The following is a 26,084-nucleotide window of genomic DNA, read 5'->3' as shown; positions in this document are numbered from 1 at the left end:
TGCTGGCTCAGGAATTCTGGGAGTTGAAGTCCACGAGTCATGAGGGGGCCATAGTTCCCCCATGCTGGCTCAGGAATTCTGGGAGTTGAAGTCCACAACTCATGAGGGGGCCATAGTTCCCCCATGCTGGCTCAGGAATTCTGGGAGTTGAAGTCCACGAGTCATGAGGGGGCCATAGTTCCCCCATGCTGGCTCAGGAATTCTGGGAGTTGAAGTCCACGAGTCATGAGGGGGCCATAGTTCCCTCATGCTGGCTCAGGAATTCTGGGAGTTGAAGTCCACGAGTCATCAGGGGGCCATAGTTCCCTCATGCTGGCTCAGAAATTCTGGGAGTTGAAGTCCACGAGTCATGAGGGGGCCATAGTTCCCTCATGCTGGCTCAGGAATTCTGGGAGTTGAAGTCCACGAGTCATGAGGGGGCCATAGTTCCCCCATGCTGGCTCAGGAATTCTGGGAGTTTAAGTCCACAAGTCATGAGGGGGCCATAGTTCCCCCATGCTGGCTCAGGAATTCTGGGAGTTGAAGTCCACAAGTCATGAGGGGGCCATAGTTCCCCCATGCTGGCTCAGGAATTCTGGGAGTTGAAGTCCACGAGTCATGAGGGGGCCATAGTTCCCTCATGCTGGCTCAGGAATTCTGGGAGTTGAAGTCCACGAGTCATCAGGGGGCCATAGTTCCCTCATGCTGGCTCAGGAATTCTGGGAGTTGAAGTCCACAAGTCATGAGGGAGCCAAGGTTGCCTATCCCTGAATCTAGTTGGTATGGTGGTTAGGATACAGATAAACCACAGCTGAGCCTAACATTTGTTGCTAAGTGAAACAAATCAAGTGAGGTTTGCCTCATTTTGCAACTTTTTTTTGCCCCGGTTGTTAAGTGAATCACTGCAGCCATTAACTTAGTAACCCGGTTATAAAGCGAATCCGGCTCCCCCCCCATTTGAGTTTGCTCCTCAGAAAGTCGCAAAAGACCAACCCCCCACCCCCCCGGGACGCGGCAACCGTCAGAAGTACACGGCAGTTGCCGAGCCTCTGAATTTTGATCACGTGACCACGGGGAGGCCGCCAACGGCCACAGGTGTAAAAAACGGTGGTTGCCACTTTTCTCCCTGTCGCCGTAACTTTGAACAGTCACTAAACAAGCCGTTGTAAGTCGGGGACAACCCACAGATTGTAAGAGAAGCAAGTCAATTTGGCAGCCCCTTTTTCAACATGAGGAATTTTGAGTTTTTCATTCTTTTCATTCCGGCAGGGCGAATCCCTGTAGCCCCCCTCCCCCCCACAAAGCCGGTGCTTCCCAAAACTTGGAAAATCCCCCACCCCAAATGGAGGTAAAGTTTCATTTGAGCCCACCCCCCCCTTTTCTCTGCACCCCCAAATCCTCCTTTGGTTTGGAAGGAAGGAAATGGGAATAGGGACTCAAGCCCCCAAGAAATTCTTGGGCCTTAAATCATTCAAGCTTAATATTTGAATAAAAAAATCGATCCAGCCAGTGTGTCAAAGGCCGATTCCTTCATCCGGGGGGGGGGGGGGCTTCCAGGGTTTTGGTGCGAATCAGGCCAGGGATCTCGGAAGGATCCCGAGACAGTGTTTGGCCGACTGATTCAGCTGGAAAACCAGGAGTTTGCGAATTACAGACCGTTCTCGGCTTGCGGTTGCAACTGAGTCCGAACTTTCTGTTGCTAAGTGAGACTCGGCAAGTTTTCTCGCCACGGTTGTTAAGTGAATCAGGGCAACTGTTAAGGTTGTTAAGTGAATCGGGCTCCCCCCCCAATTGGCTTTGCTTATCGGAAGGTGGCCAAAGGGGATCGCGTGACCCTGGGAAGCTGCGACCGTCATACTTATGAACAAGGAGCCAAGCGGCCCAATTTTGATCACGGGACTAGGGGTCGAATGGAGGGGACAAAAAAGGGAGGAGAAAGAGAAGGAGTGCGGACTCCTTGGTGCCAAGCCTGGTAGTTTTCTTGCAGACGTTTTGTAACCCAACTGGGTAACATCATCAGTGCTAGAAGAGAGGGGTATTTGGAGAAGAAAGAAAGGGAGGAGGAAGAGGAGAACGACGACTGTGGGGTCCTTGTTGCTCTCTGCGCTTGGTGGTTTTCTGCCAGATGTTTCATGACCCAACTAGGGAACATCATCAGTGCTAGAAGACCTGGGAATTGTACAGAGGAGCAGGAGAAGGGGAGGAGGAAGAAGAGGAGGGGAGAGAGGAGGAGGATTATGGGTCCCTGAGCTTGGCTGTTTTCTTGCAGACGTTCCGTGAGCCAAGTAGGGAACGGCATCCGCGCTCAGAGCGGGCTCTGCTCGCTCTTTCTCTGCAAGCGGCTGGCCCTCTCCGTGCACATGGGAGTCTTCTCGCTGCTTCCTCGGTTCCACTCTTCGTGGGTCGGAACTACCAGTCAGGGGAAGCCCCTAGCACGTGAAACCACCCTCCATCCTAGCCCTGAGGTTGTTACCTAGTTGGGTCACGAGATGCTTCCCTCCAGGGCTGAGCCGGAAACCCAAAGCTTCCGATTCCTCGCCCGACTAAGCTGTGACGGCTTTTCCGACGCCTCGGAGCCATTGCTTGACGCAGCCCAGAGAACGCGGCGGGATCCCGAAGCCAGAGATAAAACCGGCGCCGATCGTGCAAAAAAAACCCGCAAGAGAAAGCGGAACCCTATTAACTTTTTTTGCACCGGGAGGGGGGGGGGAACCGCCTAATCCTTGGCGAGCGCGCGCGTGACAAAAAGGCGCCGGAGACGACTAGCGTTCAATTGTTTTGTCTGTTTTTTTATTTCTTTTTCTTTTTTTTCTTTGTGGGGTTCCTTTCGCCCCCCCAGTTCTCAAAGAGGGCTGCTCTCCTACCTCCCCCCCCACATACACCAGACGGAACGGGACCCCCACCCACCCCTCTTCCTGCCTTCGCGTTCGAATCCCGGCGCCAGATCTTTTTCACAAAATAATCTGCCTGCCCCCACGCCCCTACCCGCGCCCCGAAACCTCTCCGGAAGCCTTTTCCCCTCCTGCCGTTTAAAAAGAAAAAAGAAAAAGGGAAAAAAAATTTTAGAATCATCCCCAAACCGATCGAAACCAAATTCTCGGGGGGGGGGGAGGAAAACCCACTAAAAAAAAACAAAAAATCCAAAACCAAATCGGCCGAAAGAAAAGAAATATAGATGTGTGTGTATATGTATTTATATAGATATATATAAAATATATATTATAACAAGTTTTATCGAAAGAAGCTGGCACGTTGATGGGCACGGGAAGGCAGTTGGATCTTCCCATCTTTCGCGCTGGATGGAAAGGGGAAGAACCACCACCCGCGGCTTCGTCCCACCCACCCACCCAGTCAAAATGGGGAGCGGGTCTTCAGCCGTGGCTTCCGGTGTCTAGCCGCGAGGGGGGCAGGCGGGGAGGGGTGTCCTTATAGCCCTGGGAAATGAACTCGCCCCAAACAAACCAAAGAACCGTTTCTCGCCGCCGACCTCGCGGGGTAGGCCAACTCCCCCTCTACGGATCTTTTTCATTTCACAGAAATTAAAATATTTTTTTTTTTTGGTGTTTCTCCCCAACCCTCCCTCCCTCCTTTTTATTATTACTGGGGTTGTTTCGTTGTTTTTTTTCCCCTCCCCCTTTACCAAGCAAATTAGCTGTGGGTGGTTTCATGTTTGGGTGGGTTTTTTTTTTAATAAAAAACTTTTTTTATTGTTAGTTTCCTTCCCCCCCTCTTTTTCTTCTCGTTTTGTTCTCTCTCTCTTTCTCTCTCACTTTTTTTTCTTTTCTTTTCTTTTCTCCAAAGCCAGTCCATCCGGAAAGCTGTTTCTTCCCCTCTTCCCCCCTTGAACGGCAGCCCTCGACAGTTGCAGGTTAAAATGGCGCTTCGGCTTTCCTCTGTTTGTTTGTTTTAATTATTATTTTTTTCCCCCTGGTTTTTGTGGTTTTTTTTTTCTTTCTTTCTGCCTTTCTCTTTTCTCACTCACAAGCAGGAACTTCACCGACTGATTCTTGCAGCCAAGCGTCTCTTCTGGATTGGCGGGACACACCGGAGCGATTCGGAGCCTTCGGCCGCAGTGAAGTTTTGCTGGTTGTGATTTCACCGTCTTGGCTGTTTTATTTCCTCTTCTGAAAATAAAGACATTCCTGGGGGAAAGGAAGAGGAAACCAACATCTGATGGGATGAACCCGAAAGGCATTCTGGGATCGATGTGCCAAAGGGACTTTTGCAAGGCATCCAGTAGTTGTTAGTTGTGGTCTCCTTGCAGACGTTTCATGACCCAACTAGGGAACATCATCAGTGCTAGAAGGGAGGGGGGGTTGTAGAGTGGGGAGGGGGAGGAGGAGGAGGAGGAGGAGGAGGAGGAGGAGGAAGACTGTGAGGTCCTTGGTGCTCTCTGAGCTTGGCGGTTTTCTTGCAGACGTTTCATGACCCAACTAGGGCAGGGCTTTTCAACCTTTTCACCCACTGTACCACTTTTAGGATATGGCAACATCCGAGTACCACCAGTCGCCTAGCTCCAGCCGTCTCTCGCTCAGGCTTGTGCGGTGCTGCCACCGGTTCAGATCATTCCCCTCCCCCACCACCACTTTTCTAGGATGGTCGCGTACCACCTGCCAGGTGCCCATGTACCACAGGTGGTACCCGTGACACTGGTTGAAAAGCCCTGGACTAGGGAACATCAGCAGTGCTAGAAGCGAGCGGTGTGTGTAGGGAGTAGGCTGTGTGGAAGGGAGAGGAGGAGGAGGAGGAGGAGGAGGTTTCCTTGCAGACGTTCCATGACCCAACTAGGGAACATCATCAGGGCTAGAAAGGAGAAGGAAGGAAGGAAGGAAGGAAGGAAGGAAGGAAGGAAGGAAGGAAGGAAGGAAGGAAGGAAGGAAGGAAGAACTGTGGGGTCCCTGGTGCTCTCTGAGCTGGGTGGCTTTCTTGCAGACGTTTCATGACCCAGCTAGGGAGCCTCTTCAGTGTTAGTGAGTGTGGGGCTTATGTACAAGTTGCCCATCCCCGTGGGTGGGAGTGACCTTGGGGATTAGTTCCTTGGGGAACTCAGAGAAACAACTGAACGGTAAGCAACAGCCTAATCAAAGGAACTGCCAAGAGCAAAACCTCACTGCCCCCGACACTGACAGGACGAGTCACTCACCGGCATATAAACAGAAAGCAAACCCCCCTCCCCTTCCAGCACTGATGACGTTCCCTAGTTGGGTCATGAAACGTCTCCAAGGAAACCAGAAGCTCAGAGAGCACCAGGGACCCCACAGTCCTTCCTCCTCCTCCTCTTCCTCCTCCTCCCTACAAACCTCACTCCCTTCTAGCCCTGATGATAGCTGGGTCATGAAATGTCCTTCCTCCTCCTCCTCCTCCTCCTCTCCACCAACCTCACTCCCTTCCAGCACTGATGATGTTCCCTAGTTGGGCCATGAAACGTCTGCAAGGAAACCACCCAGCTCAGAGAGCACCAAGGACCCCACAGACCTTTGCGGCCTGCTCCTCCTCCTCCTCCTCCTCCCATCTCTTTCTCCTCCTCCAAAACAATCAAGCTCAGAGAGCATCAAGGAAACTCCACAGTGGACTTCAACTCCCAGAATTCTCCAACCCCCCCGCCCAGTGGAGAAATCTGCGTTTTGCAATCTACCCATCTTAAAGCATGGTGGCTGGGGAATTCTGGGAGTCGAAGTCCACCCGTCTTAAAGCAGGCCGGCTGGGGAATTCTGGAAGTCCACCCGTCTTAAAGCAGGCCAGCTGGGGAATTCTGGGAGTTGAAGTCCACCCCTCTTAAAGCAGGCCGGCTGGGGAATTCTGGGAGTTGAAGTAAACCCCATTTAAAGCAGGCCGGCTGGGGAATTCTGGGAGTTGAAGTCCACCCCTCTTCAAGCAGGCCGGCTGGGGAATTCTGGGAGTTTACGTCCACCCCTCTTCAAGCACGCCGGCTGGGGAATTCTGGGAGTGGAAGTCGACTCATCCCAAGTTTGGGAACCACTGATTTAACGAAAGGCCGACTTCCCTGAGCAGTAGATGACTTCGGGCCTGCACCCCACCTTTTTTATTTTTTAAAGCAGAAAAGGGGGGTCCACAGCAGCTACTCACCTGGGACAGGCAGAGCGAAAGAGGCCTCAGCTACCGGAAGAGTCTGGTAAAATCCCTCAAAGCCCAGCAAACCTGTTTGCATTCCTCAGCGCTGCCGGAGGGAAGGAGAACGGAGAGAAAAGAGGGTGGATTTTGGCGGGAAGGGGGGAAAAAAAACACGACCGCACCACCCCAGGGTCGCCGTGGGGGACCGTCCCCTGACTGGCAGAGTCAAAGGGGGGGGGGGGACAGGAGAGGAAGGCCAGATCCGCTTAACGGCCGTGACAAAGAGAGGACTCACTTAACAACCGGTTAGCAATGGAGATTGCGACCCTAATTGGGTCGTAAATCGAGGACGGCCAGTACGGCAGCAATGAGACACGTGGTTTGTTTTTGGTTTTTTTTCTCTCCATGTGCTAAAATTTCAATTTTATGTCCGTGGAGTAATTTTCAAATGGGGGAGAGGAGGGGGAACATGCACCCATGTTGGAGCCGGTCCCAGAGAAGACTCAAGAGCGGGGCTCTCCAAACTTGGCCCTTGGATGACTTGTGGACTTCAACTCCCAGAATTCCTCAGCCAGGCACAGCGTGCCTGGCTGAGGAATTCTGGGAGTTGAAGTCCACAAGTCATCCAAGGGCCAAGTCTGAAGATCCCCGCTCAAGAGGCTTCCCGCCGCCCTCCCCACTGACCTGGTGACTTGCTTGTGGAAGTCCGTCAGCTGCTTGTGGGTCACCTGAACGGCACCCCCCGTGGTCTCCTTCGGCAACCCTTTCAAGGAGTTCTCCAGCCAGCGGCAGAACGTCTATTGCCAAGATTTTTTTGGGGGGGGAGGAGGGGAGGAAAGTAGAGAGATAGTAAGACCCTCTTGAGTGATCTAGTTGCCCTGCACACTCCCCCACCCAGGTCCCTCTGCCAAAAGGCTATTGGGGGTGTTGCGAATTAAGGGGGCAATTAGAAGGCTTGGTGCAATGCTTCCCTTCCCCATCTATCTGTCCATCTGTCTCTCCCTCCTTCCACCGGCCTGTTTATCTGTCTATCCCTCCATCTACCATCCGTCTGTCTGTCCATCCCTCCCTCCCCATTCCTCTCTTTTATCTATCCATCATTCATATATCATCTATCTATATATGTATCCATCCTTCCATCTACGTGTCTATAACTATTCCATCTATCCCTTTATCTCTCATCTATCTATCCATCTATCTATCTGTCTGTCTATCTATCTATCCATCTATCCGTCTATCCGTCTATCTATCTATCTATCTGTCTATCTGTCTATCTATCTATCTATCTATCTATTTATCTATCTATCTAATCATTTCTTACTATCTCTCTCTCTCTCTCTCTCTCTCTCTCTCTCTCTCTCTCTCTCTCTCACCCATCCACCCACCCACCCATCCATCTATCTACCTATTATCCACCCACCCACCCATCTATCCACTTAGACGGCTGGTCTAGTTTGGAGGGGGGGGTTGTTCTCTTCTCCCCTACCCATGGGTTGCTCTTCCGCCCTCAGGGAGGGACAATCCACCCGGGGTCCCCGCACAGCCTCCTACCCCCCTTACCGGCCTGTCGACCTGCATGATCTCCCACAGCACCTCGGCTACATCCGGTAGGGTGTAAGGCGGCAGGCAGAAACAGCTGGTCTGCAACAGCTGGCTCACCAACTGCTGGCCCAGCTGGGTCATCACCTGCCCGATGAGCTCCTTGCGGGCCTCAAAGTCCTCCTCGTGCTGCAAACGACACACAACCACACAACGGAGAGACCTCAGGCGCTGGCCACCCCCTGCCTCCACTCCAGGCGGCAGGTTTAAGAGTCTGGTCCTTTGGCTAAAGCCTTGTCTAAAGAGGGGCACATAACTAAGGCAGAATACCAGCTAATAGCCCGAATCTGCAAAGATGAAGTCAGGAAAGCTAAGGCTCAAAATGAATGACAATTCAAGACTATTGCAACAATAGTCCAAAATAACAAAAACAAAAGCTTCTTTCGACGCGTAAAAAGAAAAAGAAAGTGCCTGAAATGGTATAGGGTTTCCTGCCTGAGCAGGGGGTTGGACTAGATGACCTCCAAGGTCCCTTCCAACCTATTATTATTATATTATTATAAGGGAACGACCGGTCCACGAATGGGAGAACATGGCAAGAAGGGGACGAGCAACAGGGAGAAAACGGAATTGCTTAACTCGTTTTTTGCATCTGTCTTTACACAAAAGGAAAAAACAGTCCAACCGACCAAAAACAGTACCGTTAAAAAAAACACCACAGTTTAGGAAGAGTACAAATAGTCCTCAACTTACAACAGTTCACTTAGTGACTGTTCGAAGTTACAGCAGCTCTGAAAAAAGTGACGTATGACCATTTTTCACACTTATGACCCTTGCAGCATCCCCCATAGCCGCAGGATCAAAATTCAGATGCTTGACAACTGACTCACATTTATGACCGTTGCTGCATCCCGGGGTCACGTGATCCCGTTTTGCAACTTCCCGACAAGCAAAGTCAATGGGGAAATCGCATTCATTTAACAACCGGGTTACTAATTTAAGAACGGCAGTGATTCACTTCACAAATGTGGCAAGAAAAAAAATGGTAAAACTCACTTAACAAATGTCTCACTTAGCGACATAAATTTTGGGCTCGATTGCGGTCATACGTTGAGGACTACCTATACAAGTTAAAAAAGGCAGGAGAATGGTAAGACGAGTTCAACTCACCAGGGGGGGGGGAAGGAAAGAGGGACACATAACTAAGGCAGAATATCAGCAAATAGCCCGAATCTGCAAAAAGTCAGGAAAGCAAAGGCTCAGAACGATCAAAGACTTGCAAACAAAAGTCAAAGAAAATTTTAAAAATAAGTTTCTTTCAAGATATAAATAATAAGGAAAAAGTCCACGAAACTGTCAGTCCACTAATGAGAGAAGATGGCAAGGAAGGAACAGGCAGCCGGGAGAAAGCAGAGCTGCTTAACTCCTTCTTTGCATCGCTCTTCACGCCAAAAAAAAAAAAGAAGCTATAGCCCAACCTACCAAAAACATAACTGCAAAAGGCAGACTCGAAATAAAGATTAAAACAAGCAAGGAGAGGGTTATAGAACACCTGTCTAATCTTGATAAATATAAATCACCGGGATCAGATGGGTTACACCCCAAGGTTCTGAAGGAACTGGCAGACGTGATCTCAGAACCACTGCACTGTATCTTTCAATACCACTTTACAAGGCCTTGGTAAGGCCACACCTGGAATACGGCATCCAGTTTTGGTCAGCACGATATAAAAAAGATGTTGAGACTCTAGAAAGAGTGCAGAGAAGAGCAACAAAGATGATCAGGGGACTGGAAGCTAAAACATATAGGGAACGGTTGCTGGAATTGGGTATGTCTAGTTTAATGAAGAGAAGGAGGAGGGGGGACATGATAGCAGTCTTCCAGTATCTCAGGGGCTGCCCCAAAGAAGAGGGAGTCAAGCTATTTTTCAAAGCGCCCAAAGGCAGGACAAGAAGCAACGGATCATGGAAACTCATCAAGGAGAGAAGCAACCTAGAAATAAGGAGAAACTTCCTGAACAGTGAGAACAATTAACCAGTGGAACAGCCTGCCACCGGAAGTTGTGAATGCTCCAACACTGGAGGTTTTCTAGAAGAGATTGGATAGCCATTTGTCTAAAATGGTATAGGGTTTCCTGCCTGAGGAGGCGGTTGGACTAGAAGACCTCCAAGGTCCCTTCCAACTTCTTATTATTATTGTCGTTGTTGTTATTGTTCCTGGAGCACCAGGGAAGTACCAGAGGACTGGAAAAGAGCTGACATGGTCCCCAACTTCAAAACAAGTGTGTGTGTGGGGGGGGGGGGGGGGAAATGGATCCAGGAAACTACAGACCTGTCAGCCTGACCTCAATACCTGGGAAGATTCTGGAAAAGGTAACCAAAGCGACGGATCTGCCTAGGACAGCCGAGAATCGGATAAGCCAGCCCGTTTCCAAAACCCAAGCACGGCTACCGCTGTGCCCCGTCACCTGCCGGCCGCCCCCGACTCACATCGTTGGACACTCCGGTGTGGACGAGGTCGCGCAAGAACTTCATGACGCTGCAGTTGGCGTCCCGGTGGTCCAGGGTGGTGGCGGCGATGGCCCACTGCAGGATGGGGAGGATCACCTGGCTGCGCAGGAGGGTGAGTGGGCTGCGCTGGATGAACCTGTGACGGGGTGGGGGGGGAGAGGGAGTTAGACGTTTCTCACAGCCACCCCTCCCACATGGGGGTTGGGGGCGTTGCAAATTAAGGGGGCAATTGAGGCATCTCAGTGGAATTCTTTCTGCTCCCTACTGAAGCCTCTCCTCCCTCTATCTGCCTGTTTGTCTCTCTCTCTCTCTCCGTCTCTCTGGATGCCCCTCCATCCATCTGTCCATCTATCCATTTGTTCGTCTGTCCCCTCCCCCCATCTATCTATCCATCATTTATCTATCTATCTCTATCCATCATTTATCTATCTATCCATCCATCATTTATCTATTTTTCTTTCTATCTATCAACCTACCTTTCTATCTAATCTATTCCATCTCTCTCATCTATCAATCATTTATCTATCATCTATCATCCATCCCTCTATCTATTCCATCTCTCATGTATCTCTCATCTATCTATCTATCTATCATCTATCTATCTATCTATCTATCTATCTATCTATCTATCTATCTATCTATCTATCATCTAATCTATCTTCTCATTTCTATCTTCATTTCTATTTTCTATCTAATTTATTCCATCTCTCTCATCTATCAATCATTTATCTATCATCAATCTATCATCCATCCATCCATCCCATCTCTCTCATTTATCATCTATGTATCTATCTAATCTATTCCATCTCTCATCTATCAATCATTTATCTATCTGTCTGTCTGTCATCTATTTATCCCTCTATCCGTCCCTCTATGTATTTCTCTCTAGCTACCTATCTCTCTGCTCGTCCATCCACCCACCATTCACCTGTCACCCAGCTATCATTTACCGTCTACCTTTACACCTGCTCATCCACCCACGTCTGTCTCTCTCTGTCGTTCTCTCTATTCCTCTTTTCCTATCCTTCCATTTCATCTGCTGCGGTCACTGCACAAGTCAGTCCCACCGGCCTCTTCCATCTGCCTCCGCCAGTCTCAGATTCAAAGGGATTTGCGCCACCTGGCACCCTGGAATCCAGGCCACCCAGGAGGGTCCCATTTGGGGCCGCTCCCTTCTTGGGCCAGGAACGGGCCGAGGTGGGGGTACCTGGTGGCCAGCCGGAAGAGGTCATCCACGGTGTCTGGGTGGTTCTGGAGCCCGTTGGGTTGCTCAAGCAGCCGGAAAGTGGGGACACACAGCGCCTGGGATGAAGGGACAAGGGGACGGCTCAGCAGACCGGCCGGAGCACGTCTCCTTGCGTGGGAACCCCCCCCAAAAAAACAAAATTCTCCTCCTGTTGCTTTCCGGGTCCCTGCCCAGGACTGGGGACACAAGATGGCCTGGCCCCTTCCAGCTCCACGGCTGGGTTCACACAGCAGGCTTGGCTGAAACCGGGGAGCGGGGGGGAAGGTTATTTATTCACTTTTATTTCTATCCTGCCTTGATTACGGTTACAGATAACTCTAGGCGCCAAACAGACCCAACTGACCTTCTTCCTCTTGTTTTCCACACAATGACAACCCTGTGAGGTGGGACTGGCTGAGAGAGGGACTGGCCCAAGGTCCCCCAGCTGGCTTTCGTGCCTAGGGAGGGACTACAATTCACCGTCTCCTGGTGATTGGCCCAAACTCACCCAGCCAGCTTTCAGGCTTAAAGCAGAACTAGAACTTACCGTCTCCTAGTCATTGGCCCAAAGTCACCCAGCCGACTTTCAAGCTTAAGGTGGGACTAGAACTCACCGTCTCCTGACAACTGAACCAAAGTCGCCAAGCCGGCTTTCATGCATAAGGCAGAACTAGAACTCACCGTCTCCTGACAACTGAACCAAAGTCGCCCAGCCGGCTTTCATGCATAAGGCAGAACTAGAACTCACCGTCTCCTGACAACTGAACCAAAGTCGCCCAGCCGGCTTTCATGCATAAGGCAGAACTAGAACTCACCGTCTCCTGACAACTGAACCAAAGTCGCCCAGCCGGCTTTCATGCATAAGGCAGAACTAGAACTCACCGTCTCCTGACAACTGAACCAAAGTCGCCAAGCCGGTTTTCGTGCATAAGGCAGAACTAGAACTCACCGTCTCCTGACAACTGAATCAAAGTCGCCCAGCCGGCTTTCATGCATAAGGCAGAACTAGAACTCACCGTCTCCTGACAACTGAACCAAAGTCGCCCAGCCGGCTTTCATGCATAAGGCAGAACTAGAACTCACCGTCTCCTGACAACTGAACCAAAGTCGCCCAGCCGGCTTTCATGCATAAGGCAGAACTAGAACTCACCGTCTCCTGACAACTGAACCAAAGTCGCCCAGCCAGCTTTCATGCATAAGGCAGAACTAGAACTCACCGTCTCCTGACAACTGAACCAAAGTCGCCCAGCCGGCTTTCATGCATAAGGCAGAACTAGAACTCACCGTCTCCTGACAACTGAACCAAAGTCGCCAAGCCGGTTTTCGTGCATAAGGCAGAACTAGAACTCACCGTCTCCTGACAACTGAACCAAAGTCGCCCAGCCGGCTTTCATGCATAAGGCAGAACTAGAACTCACCGTCTCCTGACAACTGAACCAAAGTCGCCCAGCCGGCTTTCATGCATAAGGCAGAACTAGAACTCACCGTCTCCTGACAACTGAACCAAAGTCGCCAAGCCGGTTTTCGTGCATAAGGCAGAACTAGAACTCACCGTCTCCTGACAACTGAACCAAAGTCGCCCAACCGGCTTTCATGCATAAGGCAGAACTAGAACTCACTGTCTCCTGACAACTGAATCAAAGTCGCCCAACCGGCTTTCATGCATAAGGCAGAACTAGAACTCACCGTCTCCTGATAACTGAATCAAAGTCGCCCAACCGGCTTTCATGCATAAGGCAGAACTAGAACTCACCGTCTCCTGACAACTGAACCAAAGTCGCCCAGCCGGCTTTCATGCATAAGGCAGAACTAGAACTCACCGTCTCCTGACAACTGAATCAAAGTCGCCCAACCGGCTTTCATGCATAAGGCAGAACTAGAACTCACTGTCTCCTGATAACTGAATCAAAGTCGCCCAACCGGCTTTCATGCATAAGGCAGAACTAGAACTCACCGTCTCCTGACAACTGAACCAAAGTCGCCCAGCCGGCTTTCATGCATAAGGCAGAACTAGAACTCACCGTCTCCTGACAACTGAACCAAAGTCGCCAAGCCGGCTTTCGTGCATAAGGCAGAACTAGAACTCACCGTCTCCTGACAACTGAACCAAAGTCGCCCAACCGGCTTTCATGCATAAGGCAGAACTAGAACTCACTGTCTCCTGACAACTGAATCAAAGTCGCCCAGCCGGCTTTCATGCATAAGGCAGAACTAGAACTCACCGTCTCCTGACAACTGAATCAAAGTCGCCCAACCGGCTTTCATGCATAAGGCAGAACTAGAACTCACTGTCTCCTGATAACTGAATCAAAGTCGCCCAGCCGGCTTTCATGCATAAGGCAGAACTAGAACTCACCGTCTCCTGACAACTGAACCAAAGTCGCCCAGCCGGCTTTCATGCATAAGGCAGAACTAGAACTCACCGTCTCCTGACAACTGAACCAAAGTCGCCAAGCCGGCTTTCGTGCATAAGGCAGAACTAGAACTCACCGTCTCCTGACAACTGAACCAAAGTCGCCCAACCGGCTTTCATGCATAAGGCAGAACTAGAACTCACTGTCTCCTGACAACTGAATCAAAGTCGCCCAACCGGCTTTCATGCATAAGGCAGAACTAGAACTCACTGTCTCCTGATAACTGAATCAAAGTCGCCCAACCGGCTTTCATGCATAAGGCAGAACTAGAACTCACCGTCTCCTGACAACTGAACCAAAGTCGCCCAGCCGGCTTTCATGCATAAGGCAGAACTAGAACTCGCGGTCTACCGCTTTCTAGCCCGGTGCCTTAACCACTAGAGTCTAGACCCAACTGGCTCTGACGGGATACGTGTGAGTTTGCAAGAGGAGCAATGAACTTGACTGAACCAGGCAATTAACCAGCTTCAGCCGCTTGTTTTGGGCCCCGCCTGCTCTAGGGACGGAGCCACAGGGTCTCCTGAGACAGTGGCTGGAGCGGGGGAGGGGGGGGGGCAGAGGACCCCTCGCCTTCCCCTCCGCCCCGTCTCCAGCACCGACCTACCTACCTACCTGCAGCATGTCAAGCAGCCCCTGCCTGCAGCCTTCCTCCATGCCGTACTCGTCCACCAGGATGCTGCCCAGATAGAGGAAGCAGGAATGCTGATGCTCCTGGTACACGCTCACCATCTGCCAAGGAAAACAGCCGGCACTCAACGGGGGAGCGCACAGTTGTTAAGCGAGTCACGCGGTCCTGAAGGGAATCTGGCTTCCCGCGTTGCTTGTCAGAAGGTCGTAAAAGGGGATCGCGTGACACACACACCCCACCGGGACTCTGCAACCGTCACAAATGTGAGTCTGTTGCCAAGCGTCCGAATTTTGATGGCGTGACCCTGGAGGATGCTGCGACGGTAAGTGTGGGGGGGAAAAAACCCGGTCATAATTAAAAACATTTTCCCCCAGCGCCGCTACAATTTTGAACGGTCGCTAAGCGAATGGTTCTGTTTGCTTTTTTATTTTTTAAAAAAAACTATCCTAGGACTCCGTTGCAGGAATGAACGCCAGTCGGCAGAGGGGTGAAAAAAACCTCACCTGAGTGACCAGAGGCTGCAGGAGGGCTGCCGACCCCTTCCCGACACAACGGACGGCGAAACGCAGGCATCGGCAGCAGCGTTCCACGATGCGGTTGTCTGCCCGGTGCTTGTTCAACGTCTCCGAGAGCACCGGCCAAATCTGGGGAAGACCGAGAGGAACGTCAAAAGGACGACAGGAGGAAGTGTAGTGGACCAAGGTTCTCCAACGTTGAAGACTTCTGGACTTCAACTCCCAGAATTCCCCAGCTGGCATGCTTTAAGATGGGTGGACTTCAACTCCCAGAATTCCCCAGCCAGCATGCTTTAAGATGGATGAACCAACTCCCAGAATTCCCTAGCCAGCACGCTTTAAGATGGGGGGGGGGGGGAACTTCAACTCCCAGCATGGCTGGCTGAGGAATTCTGGGAGTTGAAGTCCACAGAGTCGCCACGGTTGGAGACCCTTGCAGTGGACGACAGCCCCAAGGGCAAAAACAAAAACCCTCCAAGACAGGGGTGGGCAGTTAAATTTCCCAAGGTGCCATGTAAGAAATTGAGACTGTTGTGCGCGTGTGCGTGCACACACACACACACACGCACACACACGTAAATTGGAAAAAAATAGCAGTCACTTTCAAAATGAAAGCGACCTACAAGAGCCAGAGATGGGCAGCTGTGGCCTGGAGGTCATAAAATGCCCAGGTTTGCTCTAACGTGGTCTGTGGGAGTTTTCCCCAACCTGGAGCCCTTTAGTGTCGGCCCCGCTCTGGATTTTCAGGAGTGGGTGGGGGGCACAAACAGGCCCTGCCCGTTTACCTCTTGGATGACTTTTTGGCACGGGTGCGTCTGTCCGTTTTCTACAATGGGGTTGGTGTGCCTGGGATGGAAAGAGAAATCAAAAGAAAAAGGGAACTCTCTGGGATGAAAGCTGGTTTCAAGCGGGCGGGTAAGGAGACGATGAGGATGACTCTGGGAATCTGGAGCTGGGTGCTTTCCTTGTAGACATTGGATGACCCCACTAGGGAACATCATCAGTGCTAAGAGACAGTGGGGCATGCAGAGAAGAGGAGGAGGAAGACCGTGGGGGTCCTTGTTGCTCTCTGAGCTGGGTGGTTTCCTTGCAGACGTTTCATGACCCAACTAGGGAACGTCATCAGGGCTAGGAGGGGGGAGGGTTTGTGGAGAGGAGGAGGAGGAGGAGAATGACTCTGGGGGGGGGGTGTCCTTGGTGCGACGTTTCATGACCCAACTAGATAACATCATCAGTGCTAGGAGGGAGAGGGGTATGCGGTGAGGAGGAGGAGGAGGAGGAGGAGGAGGAAGACAATGACTCGGGGGTGTCCCTTGGTGCACTCTGAGTTTGCTTGATTTTTTTCAGACGTTTCGTGACCCAGCTAGGTAACACCATCAGTGCTAGTACGGATTTGCTCCCCCTTTATACAGGAGTGGCTTGCCCCGTCATTGTGGACGGGGATGTTCTTGGCAGCCCTTTGATTAGCCTGTCGGGGTTCACCGTCGGCTTCTTTGTCTGAATCAGTGGATCCTTGAGCCGAGCACTCGAGTGTTGTTGAGTCAAGGAGAGCTCTGTAGAGATCCTTCCTCATTTCTACGACTAGGAAGGTCTCCTAAGACCAAACCGTGGCAAGGAAGAGCGCCCTAAAGTATTGGAGGGGGGTGGGGGGTGCGGCAAAGAAGCCACAGTACTGCCTGCTGTTCGGACCCCTAGCCCCGCCCCACCCCGGTGCTTACCTAAATATAACGGCCAGGCGGTCGAGGGGCACGGTGGGGTCCGAGGAAAGCCCGTTGCTCGGCTCCTGAGACAGCAGCTGAAGGAGAGGGAGAAGGCGCCGGAGCACCCCAGGCGGGGAAGATTATTGATTGAAGAAATTTTATTAGCCACCGGTCCGGTAGCCCAAATTCAGCCTCGGAAGGTCTTGGTTCCTGAGCCATCCTGTTTAACCTCAGACACCCCTCCTCCAAAGAGGTGCCTCGGGTGTGGACTACAACACCTATAATTCCCAGCTCCCCGTGTCTACCTTCTCATTTCTATCTTCTCATTTCTATCATTCCTATCTATTTATCTACCTATCTTCCTTCTTCCTATCTATTCTCATTTCTATATATCTTATTTCTATCTTCTCATTTCTATCTTTTCATTTCCATTTTCTCATTCCTATCTTCTCATATCTATATCATTATCTATTTACTATATCTACCTATCTTCCTTCTTCCCACCTATCTATCTTCTCATTTCTATCTTCTCATATCTATCTATGTCATTCCTATCAAACTATCAATCAAGCTATCTGATTTCTATCTTCTCATTTCTATCTTTTCATTTGTATCTATTTTCTCATTTCTATCTTCTCATATCTATCTATATCATTCCTATCAATTTATCTATCTGTCTCTCTTCTCATTTCTAAAAAAATCTTCTATCTTCTCATTTCTATTTTCTCATTTCTATCTTCTCATATCTATTTATATATGTATCTATATCATATCTATCTATCTATCTATCTATCTATCTATCTATCTATCTATTTATTTATTTTAATTCCATTTATATCCCGCCCTTCTCCGAAGACTCAGGGCGGCTTACAAGCTTAGCAGTAGCTATCTATCTATCATCTATCTATCTATCTATCTATCTATCTATCTATCTATCTATCTATCTATCTATCTCTATTTCTCATCCTATCTATCTCTATTTCTCTCTCTCTCTCTCTCTCTCTCACTCTCTCTCTCTCTATCTTCCCATCTTTTACCCTCTCTCTTTATCTAATTTATATCCTGCTTGTATTATTTTCACAAAGCGCCATCTTCTTCCTCCTCCTATTTTCCCTACAACGCTTTGAAGTGGACTGAGCTCAGAGAAAGCCCAAAATCACCCAGCAGGCTTTGCAGGCCTAAGGCGGGACTAGAACTCCCCGTCTCCGGGTTTTTCCAACCTGGCCACGCTCCCTTCGGCAAACGTCTCCCCGGGGGGCACAGGAGCGAGCAGGCGCCCGCCAGGGAAGGGCCCGCCAGCCGAGGGCTGCTTTTCCACCCGGAGAAAAGGGACCCCTCCCAGCCCCGCTGCAGACCACCCACCTTTTTCAGGGCCATCACCTGAACGGCGCAAAGTTCACTGAGGCACGCCGAGATCTTCTCCAGGGGCAGCCTGGCGAGCACCAACGCCGTCCCTGCCCGAGGAGAGGGAGGACAGGAGTGGGTCACACGAGGATGATGGGCTTGGCCTCCGCCGCAGGAGCCCAGCTTGGCACCCAGGGGGCACTCCGGGCCCGGGGCTGGGAGGAGGAGGAGGAGGAGGCTGAGGCCATACCTTTCAGGAGTCCCACGGCCGCTTCGGGCGAGAGCATGAAGGAGTCCAGAGAGCGGGCGATTTCCAGCAGGCCCGTGAAGTGCTGGGCCATGTGGTCCCGGCACACCGAGCAAATGTTGTGGATGGCTTTGGCGGCCACGGAGGCCAGGGCCTTCTCACACAGGCCCTTCATCAAGTAGCCCAGGACCGGATCTGGGGGGGAAGGAGGAGGAGGAGGAGCTGGATGGGGGCGCCCGGAAGGGACTGAAGGGGCTTCTTTGGCAGAAGCATCTTTTTCCCTGGGATCATTTGCAGCCCCCCCTCCTTCCTTCCACTCCCCTATCCATCTTCCATCATTCCTTTCTTCCTTCTACTCTTATATCCATCCATCTTTCATTACTTCCTCCCTATCCTTCTTTCCACTCACCTATCCATCTTCCATCCTTCCTTCCTTCCATCCTTTCTTCCTTCTACTCTTCTATCCATCCATCCATCCATCCTTCCACTCAATCTATCTTCCTTCCTTCCTTTCCTTCCTTCCATCCATTCATCTTTCCATCCATACTTTCTTCCTTCTATTCTTCCATCGATCCATCCTTCATACTTCCTCCCTATCCTTCCTGCCACTCACCTATCCATCTTCCATCCTTCCTTCCTTCCTTCCTTCCATCCTTTGTTCCTATTCTTCCATCCATCCATACTTCCTTCTCCCTAACCGTCCACTCCCTTATCCATCCATCCCTCCCTCCCTCCCTTTCTTCCTTCTATTCTTCCCTCCCTCCCTCCCTCCCTCCTTTTCTCCATCTTTCGTCTTTCCCTCCCTCCCACCCATTCACCCACCCACCCAGAGAGGCCCGGTCTGAATGACAAGTCCCCACCCCCTGCAAAGGGAGCTGAAGAATCCCCTCGTCCGGAGGGTCCTTTGGGGTACCTGCCTGTGCTGACCGAGCCACAGCCTCGCCCCTCCCCCCCAACTCACCCAGGAACTGGGGGTTCCTGTCCACCACTTCGCTCATCTCCCCAACCAGTTCGATGCTTGTGTAGCGCACCGCTGTGTGCACGGCTTCGGGGAGACGCACCACTCCGTCCAGCACTTCCACCAGGGTGGGGTTATTCTCTCTGCGGGGGTGGAGGGGTGGGGGGGGGGAAGAAAAGCAGGACAATTCAGCCCTCAAAAGTTGCTGCCCTGAGTTATTTTGAGCTATTCTATTCTATTCTAGTATATACTAATATATTCTATATTCCTCCATTCTGTTCTATTCTATTTTATATTCTCTATACTGTGTGTGTCTGTGTGTATATATATAAGTATATGTATATGTGTAAATATATGTATGTATATGTATATGTATGTATATATATACGTGTGTGTATATATATATGTGTGTGTGTGTGTATATATATATACATATATATATATTCTATATATATCTCTCTCTATATATAGAATATATGTAAATTCTGTTCTATTCTATTCCCTATTTTCATTCTCTTCTATTCCATTCCATTCCATTCCATATATTCTATTCTATTCTATTCTATTGTATTCTATTGTATTCTATTCTATTCTATTGTATTCTATTCTATTCTATTCTTCCATTCCATTCCATTCCATTCTATTCTATTCTATTTTATTCTATTGTATTCTATTGTATTGTATTGTATTGTATTCTATTCTATTCTATTCTAAATATTCTATTCTGTTCTGTTCTATTTTCCTTTTATTCTATTCTATTCCTATTCTATTCTATTCTTCTACTATTCTATTCTATTCTATTCTTCTACTATTCTATTCTATTCTATTCTTCTACTATTCTATTCTATTCTATTCTAAATATTCTATTCTCTTCTGTTCTATTTTCCTTTTATTCTATTCTATTCCTATTCTATTCTATTCTATTCTATTCTAACTATTCTATTCTGTTCTGTTCTGTTCTATTTTCCTTTTATTCTATTCTATTCTATTCTATTCTATTCTATTCTATTCTATTCTATTCTATTCTATTCTATTCTATTCTATTCTATTCTATTCCATTCCATTCCATTCCATATTTTCTATTCTATTCTATTCTATTCTATTCTATTCTATTCTATTCTATTCTATTCTATTCTATTCTATTCTATTCTATTCTATTCTATTCCATTCCATTCCATTCCATTCCATTCCATTCCATTCCACTCCACTTCTCTACACTATTCTATTTATGTAAATAATAATGGTTGGAACAAAGGAATAAATAAATAAATAAATGAAAATATGTAAAAGGGGGCAAGCTAGCAACTTCCTCCTCAGTAAAGGAGGCTTTTAAGAAGAGACTGGACAGCCGTTTGTCTGGAATAGTATAGGGTCGCCTGCTTGAGCGGGGCTGGACTAGAAGACCTTCAAGGTCCCTTCCAACTCTTTGACTGTTATTGTTATAGGAAGCCAGGCCCTTTCGAGTCAGGTAGAAAAAAGAGTCTGGGAGAGACACATTCCGGGCCCAATTTACACTGTTCATTCTACACTAGGAAAGCCACACAAAGACTCACACGGGAAACCCCACGGCTGGAGCACCCAGACTCTGGGGTGGCTCCCCCACCCACTACTCACTGGTCAACGCTCTTGGCTATTGCAGCCATGATGAAGAGCACGGCCTCCGTCACCTCCCAGGGCGGGTTGCCTTCTTTCAAAGTGGCGTAAAGCTGCAGGAAGAAATAGAGGGAGGAGGAGGAGGAGGAGGAATACGTGGGCGAAGGAAGCAGCCAAACAATGTTCAACTCTGAGAAAAGCCCCACCACGCCAGTCTCCCATCTTAAGCACGAAAGCCGGCTGGGTGACTTTGGGCCCATCACCAGGAGACGGTGAGTTCTAGTCCCGTCTTAGGCGTGAAAGCCAGCTGGGTAACTTTGGGCCCATCACCAGGAGACGGTGAGTTCTAGTCCCGCCTTAAGCACGAAAACCAGCTGGGTGACTTTGGGCCAATCCCCATCTCTCAGCCCAACCCACCTCACAGGGTCGTTGTGGGGCCAATAGGGAGTAGGAAGGAAGGTGACATATGTTTGTTGCCTTGGCTTAAATATATAGAGTAATAAAGGTGGAATAAAACTCAATCTCAACAAAAACAGGCTAGAAGGAAGAGCGAACGGTGGGCGCACCACGATGAAGCTCCCCGTGGCCCCCTCAGACCCTCACCTGCGCAAAGCACTCCACGGAGCCGACCAGGAAGATCAAGTCCTTGACGAGATCCGACACTCTCATCCGGAACTCCCCAAAATCGTCTGTTTCCTCGGGGATCCCTTCCTAGGATTTGCGGAGCAGAAGAAGAGAAAGGATATGACCGAGAGGGTGACAGGGCCGGCTGAAGCATTCTGGGAGTTGAAGTCCTCAGGTTGTGACGCTGAGCATACAGGTAGCCCTCGACTGACCATCCCAGCTGAGCCAAAATCTCCGTCGCTAACCGAGGCGCTGACTTTGCTTCTCAGAGGGTCGCCAAGGGGGATCACGTGACCCCGGGACACTGCGGCCGTCGTAAATACGAGTCAGTCATCGAGGGTCTGAATTTTGACCACGTGACAAACGGGGATCTGATCGACAAGCTCAGCGTCCTAACCCACTGAGCCACCGCGTCCCTCATATACATGGTTGCACTTTGAAAATAAAGGTTCATTCATTCATTCATTCATTCATTCACACACACGCCCCAACACCGGGCCACCAAGCAGAAAGGTTGAAGATCGCCGGTCCACACCAACGGGGGCGAGGGAGGAAAAAAACCCGGCTTACGTGGTCCGGGTCCAGCTGGCAGTGGCGGGCCAAGGCATGAAGGAGCCGCTGGATGTAGGCCTTGAAGATGCTGTGGATGATGGCATCGTCGGTCTTGTAGAGGTGCTCGCCCAGCCGGTACCAGAAGTTGAAGGAGATCTCCACCACCTGAGGTTGCGAGGGGTCCTTTTAGATTTGCCTCTTCTGGCACAAGGCAGCAGCCCCCCCCAACACTCTTCAGCACCCCAAAACTTTCAGGACGGTTGCAGGTTCTACCAAGGATACCCCAAAGGTGCTTTTTTTTTCAGGAGGCAACGGGACTTTCTTGGTTTTGCTTCCAAGACGTTTCGCTTCTTGGCCGAGAAGCTTCATCAGGTTCTGACTGGACGGCAGGGAAATGGGAGGATTTATACTCCTTGCAGAGAGCTGGTCATTTGCATGCTTTTGGGGAGCCGTTGAGGCCACTTGGAAGTTTTTCCTGTAAGTTTGGGGTCACCTGAGTGGTGCAAATGGGGGTGGAGCCTTCTTGGAACTGCTGATAGGGCCGGGACACCCATTTGCGTCACTCGGGTGACTCTGAGGACACAGGCAAACCTCCAAGTGGCTTCAACGACCCGCTCAAAGGATGCAAATGACCAGCTCTCTGCAAGGAGTATAAATCCTCCCGTTCCCCGCCATCCAGTTGGAGCCGAAGAAGCTTCTCGATTGAGAAACAAAACGTCTTCGAAGACAAACAAGGAAGTCCAGTTGCCTCTTGAAAAAAAAGCACTTTGGGGGATAACCGTGACCTGGAGGATGGGGAATCTCCGCAGATGTGGACCAAGGAAATGGAAGGCGGAGGCTGGGGCTTCTTACCTCGTACTGGGGGTGTCCCGCACAGATCAAGAGCAGCTCTATAGTCCGCAGGTCCCCCAAGCCTTGGCCCGGGGTGCAAACGATTTTGTCCAGAAAGGTCTCGCAGAGTTCGGTGAAGATCCGACAGTAGTTGAGGACCCTAGGGGGAAAATAAATAAATAAATAAAAAATAAAACACCAGGCAGTGGTGAGTCGGCCAGACAATCTCAGTAGGCACAAAATCAAGGCAAGGCAGTTTCTGACGTATGCACAAGTGCTCCTCGACTTACGACGATCAGTGGGACCAGAATTTCCACCAGCAAGGCCAGGAAGTGAAGTGAGCCCTGCCCTGTTTTCATAACCCTTTTTAATTTTGTTGCCACGGTTGTTAAGCACGTCGCCGCAGCCATTAAGCGAATCGTGCAATCGTTAAGCGAATCACACGGTCGTTAAGGGGATCCGGCTTCTCCACCCACTTTGCTTGTCTGAAGCGAGGTGAGAAGGTCGCCCATGACGATCACGTGATCCCGAGATGCCGCAAGCGTCGTAAACACATGTTGGATGTCCCAATTTTGATCATGTGACCGCCGGACGCTGTGAGAATTAGGAAGTGCGAGAACCAGCCCTGACCCCCTTTCTTCAGTGCCGTCGTAACTCCAAGCGCTGTCTAAACAAATGGTTTTAAGTGGAGGACTATCTGCACAGGTAGTCCTTGGCTTACAACGGTTCATTTAGGGGTCGCTCAAAGTTATGACGGCCCTGAAAAAATGTATTTAGGACCGTTATTCACAGCACTCCCCAGGGTCACGCGATCACAATTCAGACACTGGGCAACTGACTCCTGTTTATGACGGTCGCAGTGTCCCGGGGTCAGGTGATCGGTCCCCTTTGGCGACCTTCTGACAAGCAAAAAAGTCAAGGGGGAAGCCGGATTCACTTAACAACCGGGTTGCTAACTGATCCGCTGCAGTGACTCGCTTAACAATGGAGGCAAGCAAGGGGCAAAGATCACTTAACAAACGTCTCGCTTAGCAGCGGAAATTTTGGGCTGAACTGTGGTCATAAGTGAGGGCTACCTGCATTTAATGCTTTGTCCTGATTTCCGCTCTATTCCCAGGGACTCGGCTGAGGGAGATCTCTGCCCCGGATTCAGAAGATCCACTACAGGTGTTTCACTTAAGAGAGTTCATTTAGTGAACTGCTCAAAGTCCCGACGACACTGGGGGAAAAAGGGACTTACGACCATTTCTCCACTTACAACCGTCGCAGCGTCCCCCACGGTCCCCTGACCAAAATTCAGACGCCTGGAAGCCAACTCACATTTACGACGGTCGCAGAATCCCAGGGTCGCGTGATCCCCTTTTGCAACTCCCTGACAAGCAGAGTCAATGGGGAAGCCAGGATTCGCTTAGCAACCGTGTGGATGGCTTAACAACTGCAAGGGATTCACTTAACAACGGGGGGAAGGAAGGTCGTAAAACGGGGCCAAAGTCACTGAACAGCTCTCTCGCTTGGCAATTGATGATTGGCTCAATGTCACCTAGCCAGTGTTCATGCCTAAGGCGGGACTAGAACTCACCGTCTCCTGGTGGATTGGCCCAAAGTCACCCAGTCAGCTTTCATGCCTAAGGCGGGACTAGAACTCACCGTCTCCTGGTGGATTGGCCCAAAGTCACCCAGCTGGGTTTCATGCCTAAGGTGGGACTAGAACTCACTGTCTCCTGCTGACTGGCCCAAAGTCACCAACCGGCTTTCATGCCTAAGGCGGGACTAGAACTCACCGTCTCCTGGTGATTGGCCCAAAGTCACCAACCGGCTTTCATGCCTAAGGCGGGACTAGAACTCACCGTCTCCTGGTGATTGGCCCAAAGTCACCAACCGGCTTTCATGCCTAAGGCGGGACTAGAACTCACCGTCTCCTGGTGGATTGGCCCAAAGTCACCCAGCTGGCTTTCATGCCTAAGGCGGGACTAGAACTCACTGTCTCCTGGTAATTGGCCCAGAGTCACCCAGTCAGCTTTCATGCCTAAGGCGGGACTAGAACTCACCGTCTCCTGGTGGATTGGCCCAAAGTCACCCAGCTGGGTTTCATGCCTAAGGTGGGACTAGAACTCACTGTCTCCTGCTGACTGGCCCAAAGTCACCAAGCTAGTTTTCATGCCTACGGCAGAACTAGAACTCGCCCTCTCCTGGTGGTTGATCCAAAGTCACCCAGCCAGCTTTCACGCCTAAGATGAAACTAGAACTTACAGTCTCCTGGTGATTGCCCCAAAGTCACCAACCGGCTTTCATGCCTAAGGCAGGAGTAGAACTCAGTGCCTCCCGGTTTCTAACCCAGTGCCTCTTGGGAACATCTCCTTGAACCCAGAGCCAGCTTCATTTCCCTTGAACAACTGAGATTGGAATTTCGAGACAGCCACATGTACTCGAGTGCCACCCGGCTGGACGTCTGGCTGTCAAACACTTCCCAGCAACAGGGCCCAGGTGAAGGATGCTCCGGGTACTCACTTGTCCAGATCCTCGCGGGCTACGGCCATGTGGTAGGCCGTCTCCAGGGTCAGGACGCCCTGGAAGAGCTGCAGGGCGAGGGGGAGGTGGATCTCCACGTTCTCGATGGCGTAGAGGGCGGAACAGATGCAGTCCGAGGCGGCTTCGTGCAAGTTGGACGACGTCTTGTCCTGTTGCTGGAAAAGAGGCCACCCAGAGATCTTGCTTAATCTTCCCGCAAGGATCTCAGCTAACATTCAGCCTCCTTTCCCATTCCCCCAAGATTACCTGACCGGCTGTGCTTATTCACACTTTCCTATCACACTGGATGGAGAGGGATGATTACAGACCTGTATCTAACACAGGGAGGGAAGCATGGGAACTCTGAATCCAGGTCATGACTAGCACCAAGGTCGGTCCGTCGTAAGTTAGGGAACTTTGTGTACTTAAGCCCCATTTGTCGGGATTGTGCTAAAATGGGAGCCCTCGGATCTTCTATCTAACCGTCTCTTGACATAGGGGAGACGTTGTTGTAGATCTGTCAGAATTTCAAACGGTCGTAAGTCGAGGACCGCCCCGTATTTTCCATAACCAAGCAGGCTAGATGTCCAGCAAGTAATTGCAAGGGGGGGGAAAGGGATGTCGCAAAAACCTGAAAAATAAATCTGTTTGCGGGCAGTCCTCAGCTTCAGGCCATAATGGAGTATTCCCATCAGGGTTGTTAAGTCGCGACCGCAGCAAAGAGAGACCGATGCGAATTTACAGGCACTGTTGTGTCGGTCGTTAAGCAACGCAGGGAGCTTTTGCCAGAAAGTCAGCTGGCGGGCAGGACACGGCAAAGATTGGCCACGTCACCCCATGGAGAA

At 50.4% G+C, this 26,084-nt stretch overlaps 1 protein-coding gene across 2 annotated transcripts; it reads right to left on the bottom strand.

Annotated features, from left to right (window-relative positions):
• Nucleotides 1–3,567: 3,567 nt before the first annotated feature.
• Nucleotides 3,568–25,671, bottom strand: TNPO3 (transportin 3). Of its 2 annotated transcripts, none has more exons than XM_083380112.1 (18): nt 25,240–25,671; nt 22,753–22,891; nt 21,919–22,065; nt 21,328–21,435; nt 20,746–20,837; nt 19,135–19,274; nt 18,177–18,368; nt 17,945–18,036; nt 16,601–16,677; nt 15,668–15,728; nt 14,871–15,011; nt 14,352–14,468; nt 11,308–11,402; nt 10,080–10,236; nt 7,612–7,779; nt 6,736–6,848; nt 6,067–6,157; nt 3,568–4,278 (listed from the first exon to the last, which is right to left on the bottom strand). In XM_083380112.1, exons 1-17 carry the CDS (start codon nt 25,473–25,475, stop codon nt 6,097–6,099), a joined length of 2,136 nt encoding a protein of 711 aa, XP_083236238.1. In that variant the 5' UTR covers nt 25,476–25,671; the 3' UTR covers nt 3,568–4,278; nt 6,067–6,096. The 2 variants fall into 2 exon arrangements, with proteins under 2 accessions (XP_083236238.1, XP_083236237.1); XM_083380111.1 differs by having other exon boundaries at nt 3,568–4,121; nt 25,240–25,654.
• Between the last annotated feature and the right edge of the window lie 413 nt (nt 25,672–26,084).

Source organism: Vipera ursinii (assembly GCF_947247035.1).
Source record: "Vipera ursinii genome assembly, contig: scaffold_178, whole genome shotgun sequence".
Lineage (NCBI taxonomy): Eukaryota > Metazoa > Chordata > Lepidosauria > Squamata > Viperidae > Vipera > Vipera ursinii.
The sequence above is the reverse complement of the archived record's forward strand: the minus strand, read 5'-3'. Positions and strand labels throughout refer to the sequence as shown.

What these genes read in the sequence shown, in the direction of transcription:
- TNPO3 (XM_083380112.1), bottom strand. Translation starts at nt 25,475, where the DNA reads ATGTTAGCTGAGATCCTTGCGGGAAGATTAAGCAAGATCTCTGGGTGG. An exon ending in CGGGACACCCCCAGTACGAG is followed by an intron (nt 22,066 to 22,752) that starts GTAAGAAGCCCC and finishes TCGCAACCTCAG; the next exon opens with GTGGTGGAGATCTCCTTCAA. An exon ending in CTCTTCCGGCTGGCCACCAG is followed by an intron (nt 10,237 to 11,307) that starts GTACCCCCACCT and finishes ACCCCGTCACAG; the next exon opens with GTTCATCCAGCGCAGCCCAC.